Source organism: Acomys minous, assembly GCF_964271855.1.
Source record: "Acomys minous genome assembly, chromosome: 8".
NCBI lineage: Eukaryota > Metazoa > Chordata > Mammalia > Rodentia > Muridae > Acomys > Acomys minous.
In genome coordinates, this window is record NC_140489.1 from 38,115,013 (window position 1) to 38,135,028 (window position 20,016).

The window sequence follows — 20,016 nt, forward strand, 5'->3', positions numbered from 1 at the left end:
CCGCTCCAGACCCAATACTCATCACTTTCTAAAGCAACACAAAGAAACGAAACATGGATGCACCTAATCGGTCAGCAAGGCTTTAGTTCAATACCTCTGTTTATAAAACAACTACAGTGATCCTATCTGGAGGACTACAGCAGCCAAGCATGTAGGACTTAATGTACATTTGTTCTCATGAGATAATTTAGGCATTTTTTTTTTTTTATTAAACATTCCTCGTGGCTCTGATACTCATAGCAAAAGGTATGGATTTCCTTTACCTCTGTGAGAGATCCGCAAGCAACACCACCGTGCAGAGCTTCATCCAAAGCAGAAAGGGTAGTGGGCAGGAAGGCTGGTGAGAGGGCCCCCGTCCTCCGCGTCTTTATCTCATAAGCCTGAACAAGTGAATCAGTAAGTTCCTTTCAGCTGTTAATCAATCAAAACCACAAACCAAATCTGTACCCACAATCCACCCTTCTGCCCTTTACTGTTCATTTGACCAGTGAATATTTACGCAGTGCCAATGACCGTGCTAAATTATAAAGGACGGGATATAACAAGCAGCTACCGTGCTCACAGACCCACTACCGCAAGACAAGGACTACGGGATTGGAACACTGGGAGATCTCAATGTTAACAAGAGACGGAGACTGACAGGCTACACCTGACCCAGACCTGGTGGTCTGGATGGCTTCGACTGAGGAGCCAGACGCTTGTGCAAAATTCTGAATCCACTGTTAGATGTTCAAAAGGAATGTGAGCATTGCAGCCAAAGAGGCAAGGATGGTCACAGAAAGAGCGAGACGTGGGAAAGAAGAAGAGGGAGCTAACAGAAAGAATAGTTAAACAGAGTCCACTTGGAACTAGACCACAACAGCAATGCGGCTGGAGAAGCCAACGGGGCGGAGCCTCACGCCGTGACCTCAAGGGCAGAGGCTACATGATCACAGTTGGAGGAGACTGGAGACTAGGTGAGAAATGGCCCCTAGAAGGCATCCACAACGAGTTCCTGGAGCCTGTCTGTGACTGTTGCCATAGCTGGAGAAAGGCTCTGCAGATGTGGCTGACTTAAGACCTTGTGGTAAGGAGCTAATCCTGTATTATGCGTGTGGACGACAAATGCCAATGGCAAAGTATTCTTCTAAGACAGAGACAAAGGAAGCTTCAGCAGAGGAGCATGAGATGTGAAGATGGAGCAGAGGGGAAGTGGCCACCAACCAGCCAGCATTCTTCAGCAACTGGAAGAGGCTAGGAAGAGGCTCTCCCCTTGATGCTCTAGAGAGGCACAGCTGTGCCTGAGCCAGACCCTGAGACACCAACGTTCTCTTCCTCAAATCTACCCATTTGGGATAAATACAACAAATTATCATTTTTATTTCATTTTTATTTTATGTATGTGGATGTTTGTCTGCATGTACGTCCGTGTGTCACAGGCATGCCTGCTAACTGACACGGCCAGAAGTCATTGGATCTCCTGGGACTGGAGTTAAGGTGTGATCTGCCATGTGGGTGCTAGGAATTGAACCCAGGTCCTTTGGAAGAAGAGCCAGTGCCCTTAATTGCTGAGTCATGTCCCGACCCAACAAATTATCATTTTGAGAAAATAGTAAGGTCGGCTTAGAACAGATGTTCTCGACCTGCGGGGTCACAACCCCCAAAAGACCTCTGGAAAACACAGATATTTACACTACAATTCAAAAAAGTAGCAACATTACAGCCATAAAGTATCAACAAAATAATTTTACAGTTGGGGGGAGGGGTCACCACAACATGAAGAACTGTATAAAAGGGTCTTGCATTAGGAAGGTTGAGAGCCACTGGCTTAGAAGAATAGCTTGAAGATGAACAACACTTGAATGTAAGACGAGTGTCAGGAAGCTATTATGACCATTCCGAAGGATGATCACGGTAGCTCAGGGAGCATAACAGAAGTGAGGATAAAAACAGAGTACTCACAAATGCTGCACAGCAAATTGGAAGGGTGTGCAACATGATGAATTCCTTTTTTTTTTCCCCCCAAAACACAATCTGAAAGTGAATAACTGTAAGCACACTCCCGGCTCATAAGTGAGCTCATGCTACAGCATGCTTCACAAACTGGCAACAGAGAAAGAAAGATGCTCTGAGGAAAACAGAGGAGCTTTGCTGGTGAGACTTAAGTCTAGTGGCTCTATAATCATCCAGAATTGTTCGATGCTGGCATATACGTGACAAGGACTCCAAGGAGCCTCCGGTTTCTTCACTTAAGGTCACGGAAGCATGGCCACAGTGAAAGCCCTGTCTACAAACATTCCTTTGTGTACAAAGCAACAGTTCAAACTGTGGATCCTAGCCAGGTGCAATGGCACACGCCTGTAATCCCAGCACTCTGAGGCAGAGGCAGGTGGATTTCTGTGAGTTAGAGGCAGCCTGGTCTACAAAGTGAGTCCAGGACACCCAAGGCTACACAGAGAAACCCTGTCTCAAACAAACAAACTAAATAAATAAAGAAATAAAACAAATTGTGGGTCCTCTATGACCTATTGAGCCACTTGATATATCTAGCCCCAAGTTCCCGCTTTTAGCCATTACACAATCAGACATACAGAGTCTGCACTGCATGGAGTCAGGTCATCTTTGTATAAAATTCAAGTTGTCACAAGTTGTGGCAACCAGGCAGAGGGGGAGGAATAAGCAGGCAGGGGTTAAGGAGCGTCTCTTTCCTTCTTTTAGGTTTTACTCTCTCATTTGGAGGACCTCATCTGTGAGGTTAGCCTATTTCCGAATAATTCACCCTCCCAAACTGCTCTCACAGTAGTCAGTACTCCCGCCTCTGCTCTACCATCACACTAACAACCCAAGTTACAACCACCGTCTGTCCAGAGCACAGCAAAAGATATGTTAGTAGACTTCTGAATATTTTCAATGTGCATTCAAGACCTATCTTCTTCAAACACACCCACTGTACCCTCTGATGACTTACTACTTTTGGAACAATGTCCAAAATCCTTAGTGTGGCCTACAAGATGCCACACTGCTTCCTGCTTCTCTCACTGGCTGCTTCTTTGCATCTCTCTTCTTCCCTGCGTTCCACCGGCACAGCCTAAGCTAACTGTTGAGCAAGCGCCCTTCCCAGAGTCTTTGCATTTGCTATCCGGATGACCAGACACTTCTCTGCCCCACCTCCAGCCCTACTGTCTGTGCCTGCCTTCCCTATCCATCCTTCACATTTTAGCTAAGCACTGCTTTCATGAGGGAGCTACCCTGACCCCTTGTTGCTAGGTTACATGTACCGTTTGCATCTGTGGGGCGCAGGCCTTGCTGACTGTATGCAGAAGCTCATGGACACCTGCATAACTCAGGCCAGTCACTTTCATAAGTTCCAGTGGGGAGAGACATAAAAAGTCCTAAAAAAGAAAAAAAAAAAAGGTAAAGAGGTAAAGAGAAATATTTTAACGTACATGTGTAACAAAGATATAAAAATTAAAAAAGAGTCGGGCGTGGTGGCACACCCCTTTAATCCCAATACTCGGGAGGCAGAGGCTGGCAGATCGCTGTGAGTTCGAGGCCAGCCTGGTCTACAAAGCGAGTCCAAGATAGCCAAGGCTACACAGAGAAACCCTGTCTCGAAAAAAAAAAAAAGACAAAAGAATTAAAAAAGAAATTTTCATCAAGGGCTTTCTTTAATTTAAAAGAGAAGCCAATATAAAGCAAAAAGAAACCTTGGGCGATCACTGCTGATCTCTAGACAGAAGCGACACTTACTGCTGACAGATGTCAGCCTCCTTTCTATTCCACCAAGCCTCTTCACCCTTACACACTCCTTACCTCAGCCACGTGAGGCGCAGTCTTATTTACACTCCGTTGCAGATTCCAGATGGCATGTCTCCGGAGACCCATCAAGCAACGTCACAAACAGCACAGCCCAGTGCAAGTTTATCTAAGTACCGTACTTGAGTTTAGGTCCAAGTTTATGGCCAGAAAAGATCAAGTTAAAGGCAGCATGTTTGTGGCACTTGCCTTTAATCCCAGCTCTCAGGAAGCAGAGGCAGGCGGATCTCTGAGTTTGAGGCCAGGCTGGTCAGCCAGGGCTACACAGAGAAACCCTGTCTCAAAAAACAAACAAACAACAAGTGCTTGTTTTCTAGACTAAAAGTTAACTCAGCGAAAAGTATTTGACAACTGAGAGAATAAAGTTGACTACAAAAGAAACTGTTTAAGTCATACTTTTAAAACCACTTAAATATAAATTATTATTAAATATATTTTAAAAAAAACAAAGATATCCTTAAAATAAGCAATCCCTAAAAACTGTAATTTGTTGTGAAAAATAACTGAATGACAAGAATTTTAAAATAAAACTTTAGCCCTTATTTACCCTCATAAGAGGGACACTCTTTATTACTGTACTTAAAGATGCAATATATGAAAAAAAAAAGAAAGAAAAAGAAAAAAAAGTTCTTTGTATACATTTATCAAGCCAGTCCTAAAAAATATACTGCCAGGCTGGGGGTGTAACTCAGTTACAGAGCACTTAAACCTGGGGTTTAATCCCCAGCGTTAGTAAATCATAATAACCCAAATTAATTTTTCTTCTAAGAGAAATCATCACGCTGTAATGTCACTTAAGTCATAGCTCTAGAGTAATGATAAAAAATAAATTAAGTGGATTAAACTGGGGAATATCAAATACATTTAATAGGCATTCCTCCTCATACTACGACCATGCTCAGCCTAAAATACAAAAATATTGGACTTCAGTAAACAAAATTCCTGCTGGAAACGGAGCCTCAACCACTTATAGAAAGCACCATTATTTAACTTATTCTTGTATGGCCAAGTTTTTATGTTCATTTTCGTCTAGGTGTATGGTGGCAAGAAGTCAGCATGGGCTGTCTCCTTCAATCCCTCTCTGAGGTCTGACCTCTGAGATGGACTTGGGGGGTCACAATTTGGCTAGATTGGCTATCCTCCTGTCCCACGTCCCTGGAGCTAGCAGCTCAGGTGTGCGCTGCCAGGCCAGGCTATTGACGGTGCTGGGCATCCGAGCTGGCAAGGACTTTGTGGGCTCCATCATCTCCTTACATTCCTAAATCTTCATAACCAAAGTTTAACAGTTATTAAGCTACACTTAAAATTAATTTTTTACATAAAATTTATCTAAAGATACGGGAATTTTACCTGACAGTTAACAATCTGATGTCTGCTCAAGCGATCACACAGCTCTTGCGATAAACCCACTCGCCTTAGTTTCTTGCTGCTCATATTCCCAGATCTCCCAAAGAAGAATCTTGAAAAACATAAGAAAATCATAAAAATTATAGTAGACATACTATACAAAATACCCTATAAAACAAAAAGCACTTGAAACTTCTCTACGTACAAAACAAAACATGAAAGAAATGTGACTCAAAAAGTAGGAGAGACACCTGCTTATCAACCATGTATACAGAGAAAGAAGGCAAGCTCAGAAAATATCTTCCAAGCAATTCTTTGATATTCCATGACCTTAACAGCACTTCACGTTCACACAGTAATCTAGTTTGCCTTGGCTGCTGCAATGAAACACTGGTCACAAGCACGTCGGGAAGAAAGGGTTTATTTGGCCTACAGATTATGTTCCCTTATCAAGGGCAGGTAAGGCAGGAGCTGAAGGAAGAGACTGAAGCAGACATGGAGGCTGAGGCCACAGGGGAATGCTGCTGACTGGCTTGCTTCTCCTGCTAGCTCACAAGGCATCGGGCTCAGGAACAGAACCACTCACAGTGAGCTGAGCGCTCTCCCATCAACTAGCAATCAAGAAAATGTCCCCATGGATACGCCCACAGGCCCTCCAGATGGAGGCAATTTCTCAACTGAGGGTCCCTCTTCTCAAGAGGGTCAAGGGTCAAGCTGACTACCAAGACTGGCCATCATTTGTAACACCTTAAGATACTGAGTGTTATTTACAATTTTCATTTGGTTCTGTAATCTTCAAAACACATTTCCAATAGCAAGTCAGCACTGAACTGCAACAAGAACAAGCAGATCTGCTACATACCAATTGGGCTCCACGACTTCATATGTGCTATTCTCAACAGATTATCATGAAAGCAGACTTTGCTAACACATGGGAAAGCTATCCCACTGTCATCAGAAAATTATATATATATATATCAGATTTAGAATGCTATCCAGGCAGTTTGACTGATGACTTCTATAGAACCACAAGTCTTGCTTTTTCTAAGGGTTAGAACAAATCTCAATCAAATGAGACTTTGCTACTATATGTGCAGTCAATAAAATGCTTTATTATGCTAGCTGCTTACTGTCCCATATGAAATTAAAATTTGCCCTCCTTCTTGTACCTTGATAAATGAGACTCGTGGACTATCTGTCTTTGGGAAGTTGGAACTGTTGCAATCTCTGTAATAATGCATGCAAAGAAGAGGCTGTGTATCTCATTGAAATGGCAAAGCATCCTCTAGAAATAATAGGCTAGGCACTCACTAGTCCATGGAATAAAGTAATGAGAATCAATGGCTACGTACCATCTACTACCAACGCGATAGCCCAAGTCTATTTAACACTTCAATTACCTGAATTACATTAACTCCCGTTCCTCTCCCTCCCTCCACTCCCCATCTTCTACTTCCCTCTCTCCCCACAAAAACAGAATGCATTCCCTTTATTTCTGTCAGTGGGAATTTGTTAGGGCTGACTTGTTTCCTTAAGAGAAAGTTTACCAACACGTATCCGCTATTCCACTACCTACTGCATTTCAGATAAGGTAGTTCTCAGTAATAACAGCATCTAACAAGTAAGTCCAAGCCATCAAACAATAAGAACAAAAAACACCTTCAACCCCAAATTACAAGGACCTCAGCAATAACTACTCTGATTCAATGGTACCACTCCCGTCACTCGCCCTCACTACTGCTTATAGCTTCGAGCTATTTTCCTACTCTACCAAAATATAACACAGTATAAATTCTCCAGATATAATAAAGATTCCTCATTTCTTTGCTCCATTCACCAACATTTCTTAAGCACGTACAACGCTGAGCTCATCTCCTGCCTTTTGCATACTTACAACTGAAAGATGTTGCAACGAGGCAGCAAGTATTGTAATTGCTATGTAATCTTGCGGCCGAAGCAGACAGGGAGAAGTCTCAAATTGGCCTGGAAAAAAAAAAAAGAAAAGAAAAGAAAATCAGGTTGAATGTCACAATCCTACTAGAAGCAGCTTCCTTAAAAGTCAGTTTCGCTGCTTCAAATATTTCATGAGACCATCAGACCACATGACAACTTCCAAACTTTTATGATCACTTTTTTTTTTTTTACTTGAAAAGGGGGTCCCTTACTTAGCTCTCACTTAAATATCAGATTGCAAGGCTCATTCAGATTTGCCTTCCTGGCAGTTTACTTCACTCTCCAGAGCTCTGTTTTTCTCACGTGTAAAATAAGGATGTTTGTCATGTGTAAAACAAGTACTCCAGAGCTCATAATGCTCAAAGTAGGCAATCCTAGACATGTGCTTCTTGGAGCATGACCATCCACAACGTTAGGTTATTCAAGCACGTGTATTTCCCCAAGCAAAGCCTTCACCAGTCACTTCCTCTCCAGGGCTACTTCCATACTTTGCACTTATATTTTCTTTAATCTGATCTGTGCATTATAATAGTTCACGCTTTTCTTTCTTCCTAACATGCGTGCGTGCTCCCAAACGTGTACACACACCCACATGAGTCTTGGAGACCTAGGAGATGACAACTCAGACTGAGCTTATGTTAGGCACTCAATAGAAACAGTGAAGCAAGCCAGGTGTGGTGACGCAGGCCTTTAATCCCAGCACTTGGGAGGCAGAGGCAGGTGAATTCCTGTGAGTTCAAGGTCAGCTTGGTCTATAATGTGAGTCCAGGACAGCCAGGGATACACAGAGAAACTTTGTCTTGAAAAAAAATAGTGAAGCAACAAAAATAGCTGTTTTGAAGGAGTTGGGAGCTAATTTATTTATCGGGCCCTTATTGTGCCCCAGACACTAGTTTCAGATGTTTTTACTTCATTTCACACACAAGGCTACTCAACCCACCAACTATCCAAGGATAGAGCCCCCATTCGAACCCAGAAATCTGACTCAAGTCCACATTCTTTTTTTTCTTTTTTTTTTTTTTTTCCTGAGACAGGGTTTCTCTGTCCTGGACTCCCTTTGCAGACCAGGCTGGCTTCGAACTCACAAAGATCCGCTGGGATTAAAGGCGTGCGCCACCACGCCCGGCAAATTCCACGCTCGTAAACAAGTGTGACAATCCCTAAACTTGCACGGATCCCTAATTTGCCCCGAAGCGGAGGGAGAGGCATCAAGAGATAGAAAACCTCACGCAGAATGCCTAATAAAACTAAGCATCACCCGCCTCCCCAGAGGAAGTCGGAAATCCTAGAACCCGAGAGGGCGTGCCCGGCACCCAGGACTCCTCGCCACCACGCGATCAACGTCTACAGGCCCGGAGAGGGAGCGCGAGATAATGAGCACACTCCCTTCCCCACAACCGCCCCCCTCAGAAAACTCCAGTACCAGGTCAGCAGGATCGAACTTTCAAAGTTTTCCCTACCCTCACTTAATTACCCGCGAAAAGTGAGAGCAGCAACAACTGGGGCGCTGGTTGGTCCATACTCTAGAGATTTATCCAATCAGCAGCAAGCAAATGCTCGGGTTGGCCCCGCTGCGTTCTGGGAACTGTAGTTTATACTCATTGTCTAAATCGAGGGTAATTCTGTCAAGACGAGTGTGAAGAATGGAAAACTTTGACTGAAAATTCTTTTCCTCAGTGAATCGCATTTTTAAAGTTAATTCTGAGCCAGAAAAGTGTCTTTGGGGGTTTGAGAGGTTGAGGGGTTGGAGAAAACGTGGGCAATCCGCCTATTCAGTTTTGGGACAAGAGCTCAGTGTTTATTTTTGCTTTGCACTTTTCACTTACATGGCTAAAATATCTGGAAAATACTAGAAGCTCCTCTAACTAAAATATACATCGAAAAAACCCCACTAAGTATGGTTGAAAAAAGAAATAAAGGAAATCAAGTATGTTTAGTATTAAAGCGTTTAAGAAAAACTTATAAATTTAAGAACTGGATTGATTACTTAAGTTATGAAAACCCTTTGCTCACTCTTGGCTTTCAGTTGTGCAACTCCTCTGTGCCGACCTCAGCTTCTGATATATATATGATAATTATATAAAAATAAATAAGAGAATAAATGCAGGAGGATTCATGACTCCTGTGGGATAGTTCCCAGGATCTAAGACTGGGTTGGCCCTAGGTAAATATTAACATAAATACAAGGTAGAAAAAAAGACAGTGTCGAGGCGTGGAAAGTGGAACACAGCTATTCCTGGCCCCAAGTTCCCTGAAATACATAACTGAAGGTGTAAAGAGGAGGATCAATGATAATTAGGGAGGGTCCTCAGACCCGTAGCTAGCGGGTTTAACTCTTCCTTAGCAATCAGGTGGTATCACGTGACTCAAACAAATATGGCCCTTGATTTGCATCTTCCCTCTTCTGAACCAATAGGAGTGGCGCTCTCATTCGTCATCGCGGGCCCCTTCCACCACTCTTTGCAGTGGGATCTGTCACCTGACTGAGATCAAGCATGGCTGCCCTGGAAGCTAAAATGCATTTGACTCCCGGAGCAGGTGAGTGTAAGGCGCAGGGAAGACAGCGTGGGTGCTGTCCACGACCCCGCTAGGGGGAGCATCCCGGTCCCCTAGCCTCCCGGCTCTCCAGTTCAGTCCGAGATTGATCTCCTGATCTTCTGTCGGCTGCCTTTACAGACGGCAATAACCGAGTTTCTCATCCTTACCAAGGCATCCACCCACCCAGAGATTTGTAGTCTGACTGACAAAAATGTTAAGGAGGGAATGCGGAAGTAAAGTTATGTGTCTGTGCCCCAAACTAACACAAATATTACATTTATTATTTGTGGGTCTGCGTTAGGAGATGGGCTCCGCCCCTTAGAAAAAGACGGTGAGGGTTCTCAAAAAGAGATAGTAACAGATCAAATTCAACCTAAAACAATCATTTTAGAAGTAAGTTCTACCTTTTCCTGGCGGGCCAGTAGCTGGTGGTTGATCTAAACAGTTTCATTTCTTCTCAGCTGGCATGTTATTTCTGCGGGGTGCTCCACGGATGAGAAAATTGAGAATGTGTTCCTTGTAACCCCTCGCTTTCTGTCTCCCTGCACTCTGTGCTGGGAAAATGAGTTACCCGTTTGGAAAAGAGGAAACTGCTACGGAGGAGCAGCTCTTTGAGTTTTTCTGTGAGTGCCTGCGGAGGGGAGACTGGGAGTTGGCCCAGGCATGTGTACCTCAGCTGCACAAGGGACAAGGGGAGATCCCCAAAAAGGTGGAAAATATACTACAGGCGCTGGTGCAGTGCCCCAGTCAGCTAAGGTAAGCGATCTCCTTTCCTACCAGGATCTCAGAGAGGAAGCTGTGTGGTTCAGGATTTAGACTCCGGTCTTTATGCCTCTAATCAACTACTTTCTTAGAAAGTTAGCAGAAGTAAAGCGCATTTCAGTGTTCTGATGTTTTGTCTGTGTGATATAGTTTGCATTTGATATTCTCCGCTGGCTTTGGATTACTCTCTGGAGCTGAGTTTAAGTCTGGCTACCAAACGGGCCCTGAAATCACTCCTTGTTTATTATCCATAGGAGATGGTGAACTGCATTTTGTCTCCAAAAGACAAACCCTGTTCAGCCCTCTTGCTTCTATGATTGATGATGTTGTTGCTTTAACAAAGGATGAAAGGGCATTAATTTAAAGCCTTTCATTTTGAAATAATCGTAGACCCACAAAAAGTTGAAAACTTAGCAGAGTTCAGTGTAGCCCTTTCCCCAGATTCCCCGGTTGTGACGTCTCATCCAGCTGCAGTGAAACATCAAAACCGGGAAGCTGGCCTTAGTGCATTATTGTCAGCTACCATAAAGATCTTGCTTTTCACCATTTATAAATCTGCACTTGCTTTTTACCTGTAATCCAATGCAATCTTACACACTGTAATAAAGATTCACTTTATTGCCCGCTGTAATAAAGACACAGAAGTTCTGCCTCCCTACACAAGACCTCTCCCATTCCTCGCTGTCTATTGACTGTATATTGACACTCTGACGCCTTCTTGCCTCCCAGTAACCACAGTTCTCCGTCCCAGCTCTCTAATTAAGTTTTTAGCAGTGCCCTTAACTAGTGTCATGGGAGCCAAATGTGCTATTTTGTTCTTGCTCTCACTTTTAACTGTTCTCTTGTAATCCTGAAGAAGTACTGGATTTGCATAAGAAACCCAGAGAAAGAAATGACTCTTCTGGTACTTTTCACCCTCACATTTGGGTTCTAGGCTATTACGGCCCAAACTACTGACTTCAAAGTAGGGCTTAAGACTTCCTGTAACTAGGTTGTTGAAAATGAATTTCTGGGAACTCCCTTAATTCTCGTATATTTGATTCATTTTCCACGTTCAAAAGTACACTTAGGATCTGGGTATGGTATTCTAACCCATACATCTTAACTGATGCAGTATAGTTAGGTCATGAGTTCAAGGTCAGCCTGGACTACATACAGTATGAGACCTTGTCTCAAAAAAGAGTGGTGTATGCGTGCGTTCGTGGGTGTGCGTGTTTCGGATAGCATTTGTTATCGTGACTTTGTAGGAGTATACTTAAAAATAAGACTGAGTCAGGTATGATGGGTTTATATCTGTAGCTCCAGGTACAGAGGCTGAGGCAGAGGAGGATCACCTGAGCCTGGGAGTTCCAGACCAGCCCACATACCAACATTCCTGCTGGGAAGATAAAATACAGTTAGGACAGGTGGTTTGGCCATTAATGGAAGCTGGAAGTTACGCGATTCTGTGTTGTTGGACTGTTACTTACAATCAAGAATTTCTCACTAGGACTTGCCAGTTCTGATTTAAGAGGGACTGACGGAAAACTGAAATACAAATCTTGAATCACAAAAGAGAAAGGGTCAGTTGAAACGCCTCTTTTACTATATGTTTATTTTATTTTTTATTTTTAGATGTGGGCCAGACATCAACCCTCAAAGACTAGCCTGGCTTTGGCTTCTCGTACTGGAAAAATGGCTGACCCAAGAAAAGGTCTGTGGGTTTACATCTAAATTTTTCCCTGAGGCTAAGACTGAGAAGAATTTGGAAGGAGTTAGGAGATTTTCCTTCCATCTGTTACTTCCTTTATCCCATGGTTGGTTGTTATCTTTCTCAGTGTTGACTTGCTTATTAATTTGCCATGGTACCTTGGCATATAATAGCATTAGGAGTGATGGAATTTTGTTAACTGTCTTTAGGACTCTTGCTCTTGAACAGAGCTTTATGGAGCTCAGTGACTACAGCAAGATGGGTGGGGCATGGTGGTACAAGCCTGTAATCCCAGCTACTCAAGAAGCACACAAAAGAAAATTACTTGCCAGGCGTGGTGGCACACACCTTTAATCCCAGCACTCAGAAGGCAGAGGCAGGCAGATCACTGTGAGTTCAAGGCCAGCCTGGTCTACAAAGGGAGTTCAGGACAGCCAAGGCTACACAGAGAAACCTTGTCTCAAAAAAACAAGAAAAAAAAAAAAAGGAAGAAAATTACTTGGCCTGGGCAATGTAATGAGACTCAGTCTCAAACACACACACACACACACACACACACACACACACACACACACACACACACACACAGCCCACACATTTGTCTCAAGAGAAATGACTCCAGGAAAGACAGAGATGAAACCAAGATCTGATCTTCCCCTATTCCTGTCCATTTTCCACTACAGCATTATTTTTCACTTATATGGACTTTAAAGTAAGAAATTCCATTTTTGCCGGGTGGTAGAATTGTACATCTTTAATTTCAGCACTTGGGAAGCAGAGGACAGGAGGATCTCTATGAGTTCAAGGCCAGACTAGTATATATAGAGAGTTCCAACACAGTCAAGGGTACACAGAGAAACTTTGTCTTGGGGACAAAAAGAAAGAAATTCAATTTTTAAATGTTCATTATTTTGCCTAATTTTTCTTGTATTTGTTGTTTTCACTCACCAAAATTAGTTTTATGTTTAATTCCATTTTTGCACATTTGCCGAACCCATAACTGTCCAAAAGTACCAGAAATTTCTCATCTAAATGTAACTTTGTTGCTGCTGTTGGTTTTGAGACAAGGTCTCTTTGTAGCTCTAGCCATCCTGGAATTCACTCTGTAAACTAGGCTGGCCTTAAACCCAGAGATCTACCTTCCTCTTGCTCCTGAGTGCTGGGATTAAAGGCCTGCACCACAACTGCCCATCCTAAATGTATCCTTTAGACAGACGTTTTTGGGGGGTTGTCTAGCAAAGAGAAATTACAGAAAGACTAACAGAAAGAGCAAGTAAGAGAAGCAAACATGTAAAATAATGAAACCTGGGATAAATAAGAGTCTAAACTAAGGAGGAAAAAAAGAACAAAAATGAGGTAAAGTAGAAAAGAAGATTCCATAGCATCTTCAAAGGGAGGGGGAAGGGGAAAGGCTCTGTCACTGAATAAGGATCTTCCTATTACAAACATGGAATCCGTTGAACTAACTGACCTTTCCCCACTGGGGGAAGAGGGCAGCTTGATTCCTTGTGGCCTCACTGGTTGCTTATTCTCTGGAAGGTTGCTCAACACCATGAGGTGGTGGATTTCCCCTGCCTGGCTCCTTGGCCTACCCGAGCATTACTCTCCAGCTTGTAAAGCTCCAGAGTTCTGCTTGGTTCAACAATTGTAGGAGTGGTTTTGTTGTTTGGAGAATTATAAGCTGTTTAGAGGAACCACGTCTCCAGGTGCATTTTGGAGTACCACAGAACCTGCTGTGGCTTGGTGCTCCAGAAACGCAGAGCTGCTCGCTTTCGCAGGCTCCTGCTGCCTGCCAAGAGCTGCCTGTCCATGCTGTATGGGACTGGTCAGTGAACGGGACCATAGCTATATCTAATACACTCTGCCACTGCTCAAAATCATATGGTAAATAGATTTTCAGGGTCATTAGTAATACTTCTCCTTTGTTGGGGATTTTATGTTCTATATATTATAGTTTATATATTTATATATTTTAACTTTTCTACAACCAAAAATGTACTGTCTTTTTATTTTTTTATTTTTTGTTGGAATAATTAGAAAATACTCTAACCATTTCGCTTCTAGTAAAGATTATTTTTTAAAACCCGGTTTCTTTGATTTGGAAATGAAATACAACCCCTCTGTGCCAGGCATGCTTACAAAATAAACATTTGATTCCTCACCTTTAGTTTTTTTCAACAACTGGTATTCAAAGGATAGAGAATAACAAAAACATGGTTGGGTCAGAAGAGGATTATGAGGCCACGCCCTCTCAGGCTTTCCTGTAACTGCTTTGCACACAGCAACAAAACTTTTTTCCTTTTTTTGTTTTTTTGAGACAGAATTTCTCTGTGTAATAGGCCCAGTTGTCCTGGAACTCTGTTTGTAGACCAGCCTGGCCTCGAACTCACAGAGATCCTTCTGCCTCTGCCTTCTCGAGTGCTGGGATTAAAGGCGTGCACCACCGCACCCAGACGCACCAAAACTTCTTGACAAAACGCTTGAGTGTTTTTTTCAAAAAGAAGGAGTCAGCCGCGGTGCTGTGGTCATCCCTGCTGGAGGGGAGCAAAGGCAAGAGGACAAGAGGGCCCTGAGCACATGAGATGCCCGGGTGCCATAGCAAGATCGTGTCTCAAAAAAAATGTCCTATGGAAAAGACAAACCTTGGAGTTTGAGGCTAATCATTGTAGGCTTTAATGTGTGTGTGTGTGTATGCGCATGTTCATATGGATGTGTCCATGTATAATGGCACATGTACATGTGAGGAGGTTGAAGTCAACAACATCAGATCAGTTGGGTTTCTTCCTGTTTCTGGGGGGTTTTTTTTGTTTTTTTTTTAAGGGCAAAGTGAACCAACGAACCTGACACTCATCAATTTTGGCTATACTGGCTGGCCAGAAAGCTCCCAGAATCCTCCTGTGCTAGGATTGTATGCTGTAATCAAGCCCAGATATTTATTCTTGTTTGGCTTTTTATTGTGTCCCTGGGTTTGTTTTTATTTATATGGGTGTTTTGCCTGCGTGTATGTCTGTGCACCTTAACAAATGAGCCATATCTCTAATCCAACTATTGGAGTTTTTGGTTTATTTTGTTTTTTGTCTCATTTTGTATCTCTGCCTGGCCTAGAACTCACTATGTAGACCTTACTGGCCTTGAGCACACAGATGTCTCCTGCTTGTGCCTCCCAATTGCTGGGACCACAGGCAAGTGCTGGGGTGAATGGCATGTACCACCACACCCAGCACCACCACCCCACCTTTTTAGTGTGGGTACTAGGGACCTCAACTCAGGTCCTCAGGCTTGTGGGACAAGTGCTTTTCCAACTGAGCCATCTTTCCAAACACCTGCATATTTTTTAAAAGAATGTTCATGTTTAGCTCACTTTATTTCCAAAGGGAAGCATATAAAGATCTATCCAAGAGGGCTAGAGAGATGGGTCAGAAATTAAGAGCACTGGCTGCTCATCCAGAGGACCCAGGTTCAATTCCCAGCAACCTCACATGCAGTTCACATCCATCTGTAACTCTGGTATCAGGAGGATCTGATGTCCTCTTCTGGCCTCTGCAGACATCCGTATACATACGAATAAATCTTTTTAAAATTAGAATAACTAAAGAGCGGGGCGTGGTGGTGCACGCCTTTAATCCCAGCACTCAGGAAGCAGATGACTGAATTCCAGGACAGACAAGGCTACATGGAAAAACCCTGTATCAAAAAACAAAAACAAAACAACAACAACCAAAGAATAACTAAAGAGAAATTGTATTTCATAAGGAAAGCATAAGCCTGACCCCCCATAATTGCTTATTATTCCTCCAGAAGTTACTTTCTGTTGTTTCCCGGAGGAAACTTGAGTTTCTTTTCCTATCAGAAGACCTCCAAGGGGACATTCCAGAGAACGTCGCCAAGGTAAGCGAGGTGACGGCCATCTGCAGCTACTGACCACAGTCAGCTTTCGGGGCCGTGGGGATGGCAGGTCTCCAAGATGTCTGTTCCTTGTTCTCCAAGAACACAGTAGACCACGCCCCGCCAAGGGGCGTTTAGACTGAGTATCAGCCTACATGATTGTGAGAATCTGGAAGCGGATTGCCCAGCTGTGCTAACTGTAGCAGGCGATCTACTCTTCTCTGCATTTCACCTAGAAGAAACTCATTACTTGGGTTTAATTTAAGACTTTTGAATTGTTGGCCAGTAGACAGAGAATGAAGGGAGGAATTCGATGGGCCTGTCCTCCATAACAGACACACTGATACTTTCCAGCGAATCATTACAACAACCTTCTAGGGCCGGATTCCAGCAAGTGTCTTTGTTAAGGTCTCTACGTTTAGGTCAGCATGACTGTGTTGGCCAGTAATCAAGAATTTGAGGCCAGCCTGAGCTACATAGTGAAAATATGTCTCTATCTCCACCACCCCCATCCTCTGAAAAAAGTGAGCAATTGATACATAGATGAGATTGATGTAGATATAGGTTGATATAGATATCTAGATAAAGTTAGAAGTATCTATAGATAGAAATAACTCTTAAGTTATCTATAGATAGATGGTTATAGATAACTATGTTTATATATACTATACATATATAATATGTTTGTATATAATACAGTTTACATATAATATACATATGTCAGTTGCTAATTTAGTGCTTAAGACTCAATACCTCATTTTAATTTTCATTAGCATCAAACCCAGGGTCTTGCACATTCTAGACAATCCCCCTGTCCCTGATTTATACCCAAGCCCGTTATTTATTTTCTGAGACCCTATAACCAGTGAAGACATATCTCATTTGTGTGAGATCTGACTTGTATTATTGGGAGGGCTCATCGATTGGCAATTAGTAAAAAGCCATCGCTGGGAAACAGTGCACTTCCCTCTGCTGCTTTCTTCTTCAGGCTGCCTAGACAGACAGACAGGCTATAGAGGATCATACTTTCCACAGTCTAGTTGAGACAGAGCTGATACACACGAGACTTTAAAAAATAAACCATATGGTGCTCATTTAACTGTGTCATTTAACTGTGGATTTGAATCATTAAGCAAGTGCCTCTGCTGCTATTGTTATAACGAAATGACACAGGCTGGGTAATTTGCAGAACATAGAGATTTGTTTAGTTCACGGTTTGGACCCTAGGAAGATTAATATAGCTTTGGTGTGCCTGCTTAGCATCTGGAAGAGCCTTCTTCCTGCACCATAATATGGCAGAGGGCATCAAAAATGAGAGGGGACAGGTGTGCTAACTCAGAGATGTCTCTTCTTATAAAACTGCTGATAGCGTGGAATCAGCCTTGTAAGTGTGTCTAATCTTAACTCTCTCCCAAAGGCCCAGTCTCCAAATGTCCACACATAAAACTAGGGGTTAGGTTTCCAACACGTGAACTATTTTGTCATTGTTGTTTTACTTATATATTTTTTTACTTTATAAAATATATTCATATATTGTATATTTTATAAACTATATTTTTAAAAAATATAAAATATATTTACATAGTTATATAGCCCAAGCTAACCACAAAATCTGAATTTGTCCTGTCTCAGCCTCCCACGTACCTGGCTATTGACACGAGCTTTTAAGATGCACATTCAAACCGTAGAAGGGTTTTATGAAAGGCTAAAAATGGATTATATCGTAAAATATGGACAGAATTCAGACCGGTAGCTAAAAGCTGGTATGTAATGTTCTTTCAGACAATGAGCTGAATTGCTTTCATGTGTGCATAGTGCCTTACTCACCTGGTCTGTAAATGTATAGTCCTTAATTTAGGTCAGCATACATTTTGGGTGGCGGGTGGCGACTTGGAGACTAAGCTAATCACTTTCAATCTCAGTCTCATCAGCAGGTGGGAATGCCTAGAGTATCTTCTGCAGATTGTCATAGTGGTTGATCCAGTTCTCCTGGGAAGAGCCGTATGCAGTGGCGAGCTACAGAAATGCCTAAGGAAATGTTTGTTACGGCTGCTGAGCCATCAAGGCACACAAGTCGTAACCATCTGGGCAGCCCCCAACAATCTTATCTTCATTCTCCCTCTAGGAGCTGTTTGACACCTTAGCACAAGGCCCAGTGGGCAGTGTACCTAACAGAAGCCAGAGTTGCGAAAGCGGGAGCCCTCAGCTCAGCTCTGAAGCCATCTCAGTGCTCTGGGATCTCCTGACTCAAGCGCCCCGGCCAGCCCAGGCCCTGTGGGAGCTCCTGCTTAAGGAGCACCATAGCACCAGCCTCTCTCACAGTCTGCAGAAATCACTGCTGGACCTCATTCGAAAAGCACTGCAGACCCTGCGGGACCCTGCCTCCCAGTGCCCTGGGGTGGCTGATGCTGTCTATGGAGCCCTTCGGGCTCTGTGTCGCACTGTTGAGCCACCAGAGAATGAATGGCGGGTCCTGTGTGAGGAACTGCTGGAGGCCTGCAGGACTGAGGGTAGTCCCCTCCGCGAGGAACAGCTGCTTGGCTGCCTGTTGCACAAGGCTGGACAGAGCCTACTGTCCCTCTACGGCCACACCTATGCAGAGAAGGTGGCAGAAAGGCCACCAAAGGCCACACTTTCAGGAAAAGGTGTGTTTCTTTGGCTGTTTCTCTTTCTGCTGGAGTGATTCCCACGTGCCCAGCCCCTCTCTGAAGTTCTGAACTAATATTGTACTTGCTTGTCCAAGACAAGAGTGGTTAAGCAAAAAATACATAGCAAGCTTTGTTGTTTGTTTGTTTGTTTGTTTGTTTAAATCAAAGCTTTAAAAAAATAATAGAAGGCTGGGTGGTGATGGTGCACGCCTTTAATCCCAGCACTCAGGAGGCAGAGTCAGGGAGAACTCTGAGTCCAGCCTAGTCTACAGAGCTAGTTTCAGCAGAGCTTTTTGGTCTTGAAAAACAAAATAACAGGATCAGAAAATAGCATTGCCAAAGCCGCTAAGAGGAATGAAGCCTCTTTAAGTAACAACCGGTTTGACTTTATGTAAGAGCCTACTCCTGAGACAGAAAGATGGTTCAGTGGGTAAATGTTGCCACACTAGCCCAGTGATCTGAGTTTGATCTCCATAACCCATATAAGTGAAAGGAAAGACTAGACTCCACAGCACTGTCCTCTGATACGCACATGTACACACACAGTAATAACAACAGTGATGATGATGATGATGATGATGATTTTTAGTTTTCAGTTTTTCAAGACAGGGTTTCTCTGTGTAGCCCTGTCTATCCTGGACTCTCTCTGTGTAGTTTGAGGCAAGCCTCTAAGTCACAGAGATACTCTTGTTTCTGCCTCCTGAGTGCTGGGATTAAAGACATGCGTCCCCACCACCCGGCTAATAAATGTTAAGTAAATAAGTACAAACGCCTGGGCTCACATCGGTTGGCCTTCAGTGTGGACTAGAGCATAAGAGGAGCCCGTCATCTCATAGTAACCCTTCTGGTGTCATGCTCAGTGTCCCCAGATCATCCGGATCCTGAGCGGGCAATGCTGGCCCTGTTCTCCACCCCTGATCCAGCCCACGCTTGGAAAGCAGCCTTTTTCTACTGCCTGAGTAACAGCAAGCACTTCCTGGAACAGGTCCTGGTAAGTCGAGCTTAATTGTTGCCCATCGCAGAAGAACCCAGAATGTTCTCCGGGCCCTTTTGGTTTTGTTACTCTCCCACTCAGTGTATCCAACTCCTGCAGTCTAAGTAGTAACAAGCCAGCTGATTGTCATCTGTAGTCCCTAGGGAGAAAGGCCTCCGGGAATCAGTTCCATTCCTAACTGATGCCGCAGTCACTTTCTTCTTGTTGGACCTTTAGCAGGAGGAAGTCAGGTGCTGGCTATGTGTCGGCTTCTGGGGGATGTAGAAAGCAGAGACCGTGGCAGCAATATGAGATGTAGCTGGCAGGGAAATTGAGTTACTCTAACTCTTGCTTTCCAAATTGCAGCTGAACTTCATTGATTTCAGTAGGTATTCATGACCCCGACCTGTTAGCCCTGTGCTGTA

General features: G+C 43.5%; 2 protein-coding genes across 13 annotated transcripts in view; one reads left to right on the forward strand and one right to left on the reverse strand.

Moving 5' to 3' along the window:
• The window catches only part of RAD51B (RAD51 paralog B), a 528,078-nt gene extending 518,019 nt beyond the window's left edge, over positions 1–10,059 (reverse strand). For 3 of the 10 annotated variants that reach the window (XM_084793543.1, XM_084793550.1, XM_084793552.1), the window contains exons 1-5: positions 8,181–8,447; positions 7,037–7,125; positions 5,146–5,254; positions 3,258–3,371; positions 264–380 (exon numbers count right to left, since the gene is read on the reverse strand). In XM_084793543.1, the coding sequence (XP_084649669.1) occupies positions 264–380; positions 3,258–3,371; positions 5,146–5,229 (315 nt within the window). In that variant the 5' untranslated portion in view covers positions 5,230–5,254; positions 7,037–7,125; positions 8,181–8,447. The other 7 variants (XM_084793549.1, XM_084793547.1, XM_084793545.1 and 4 more) reach the window with 7 other exon arrangements.
• ZFYVE26 (zinc finger FYVE-type containing 26) overlaps positions 9,533–20,016 on the forward strand; it is a 64,242-nt gene continuing 53,758 nt past the window's right edge. For all 3 annotated transcript variants that reach the window (XM_084793538.1, XM_084793540.1, XM_084793539.1), the window contains exons 1-6: positions 9,533–9,633; positions 10,095–10,389; positions 12,010–12,088; positions 15,884–15,973; positions 18,096–18,615; positions 19,479–19,609. In XM_084793538.1, the coding sequence (XP_084649664.1) occupies positions 10,196–10,389; positions 12,010–12,088; positions 15,884–15,973; positions 18,096–18,615; positions 19,479–19,609 (1,014 nt within the window). In that variant the 5' untranslated portion in view covers positions 9,533–9,633; positions 10,095–10,195. The remainder of the gene's footprint in view (positions 9,634–10,094; positions 10,390–12,009; positions 12,089–15,883; positions 15,974–18,095; positions 18,616–19,478; positions 19,610–20,016) is intronic.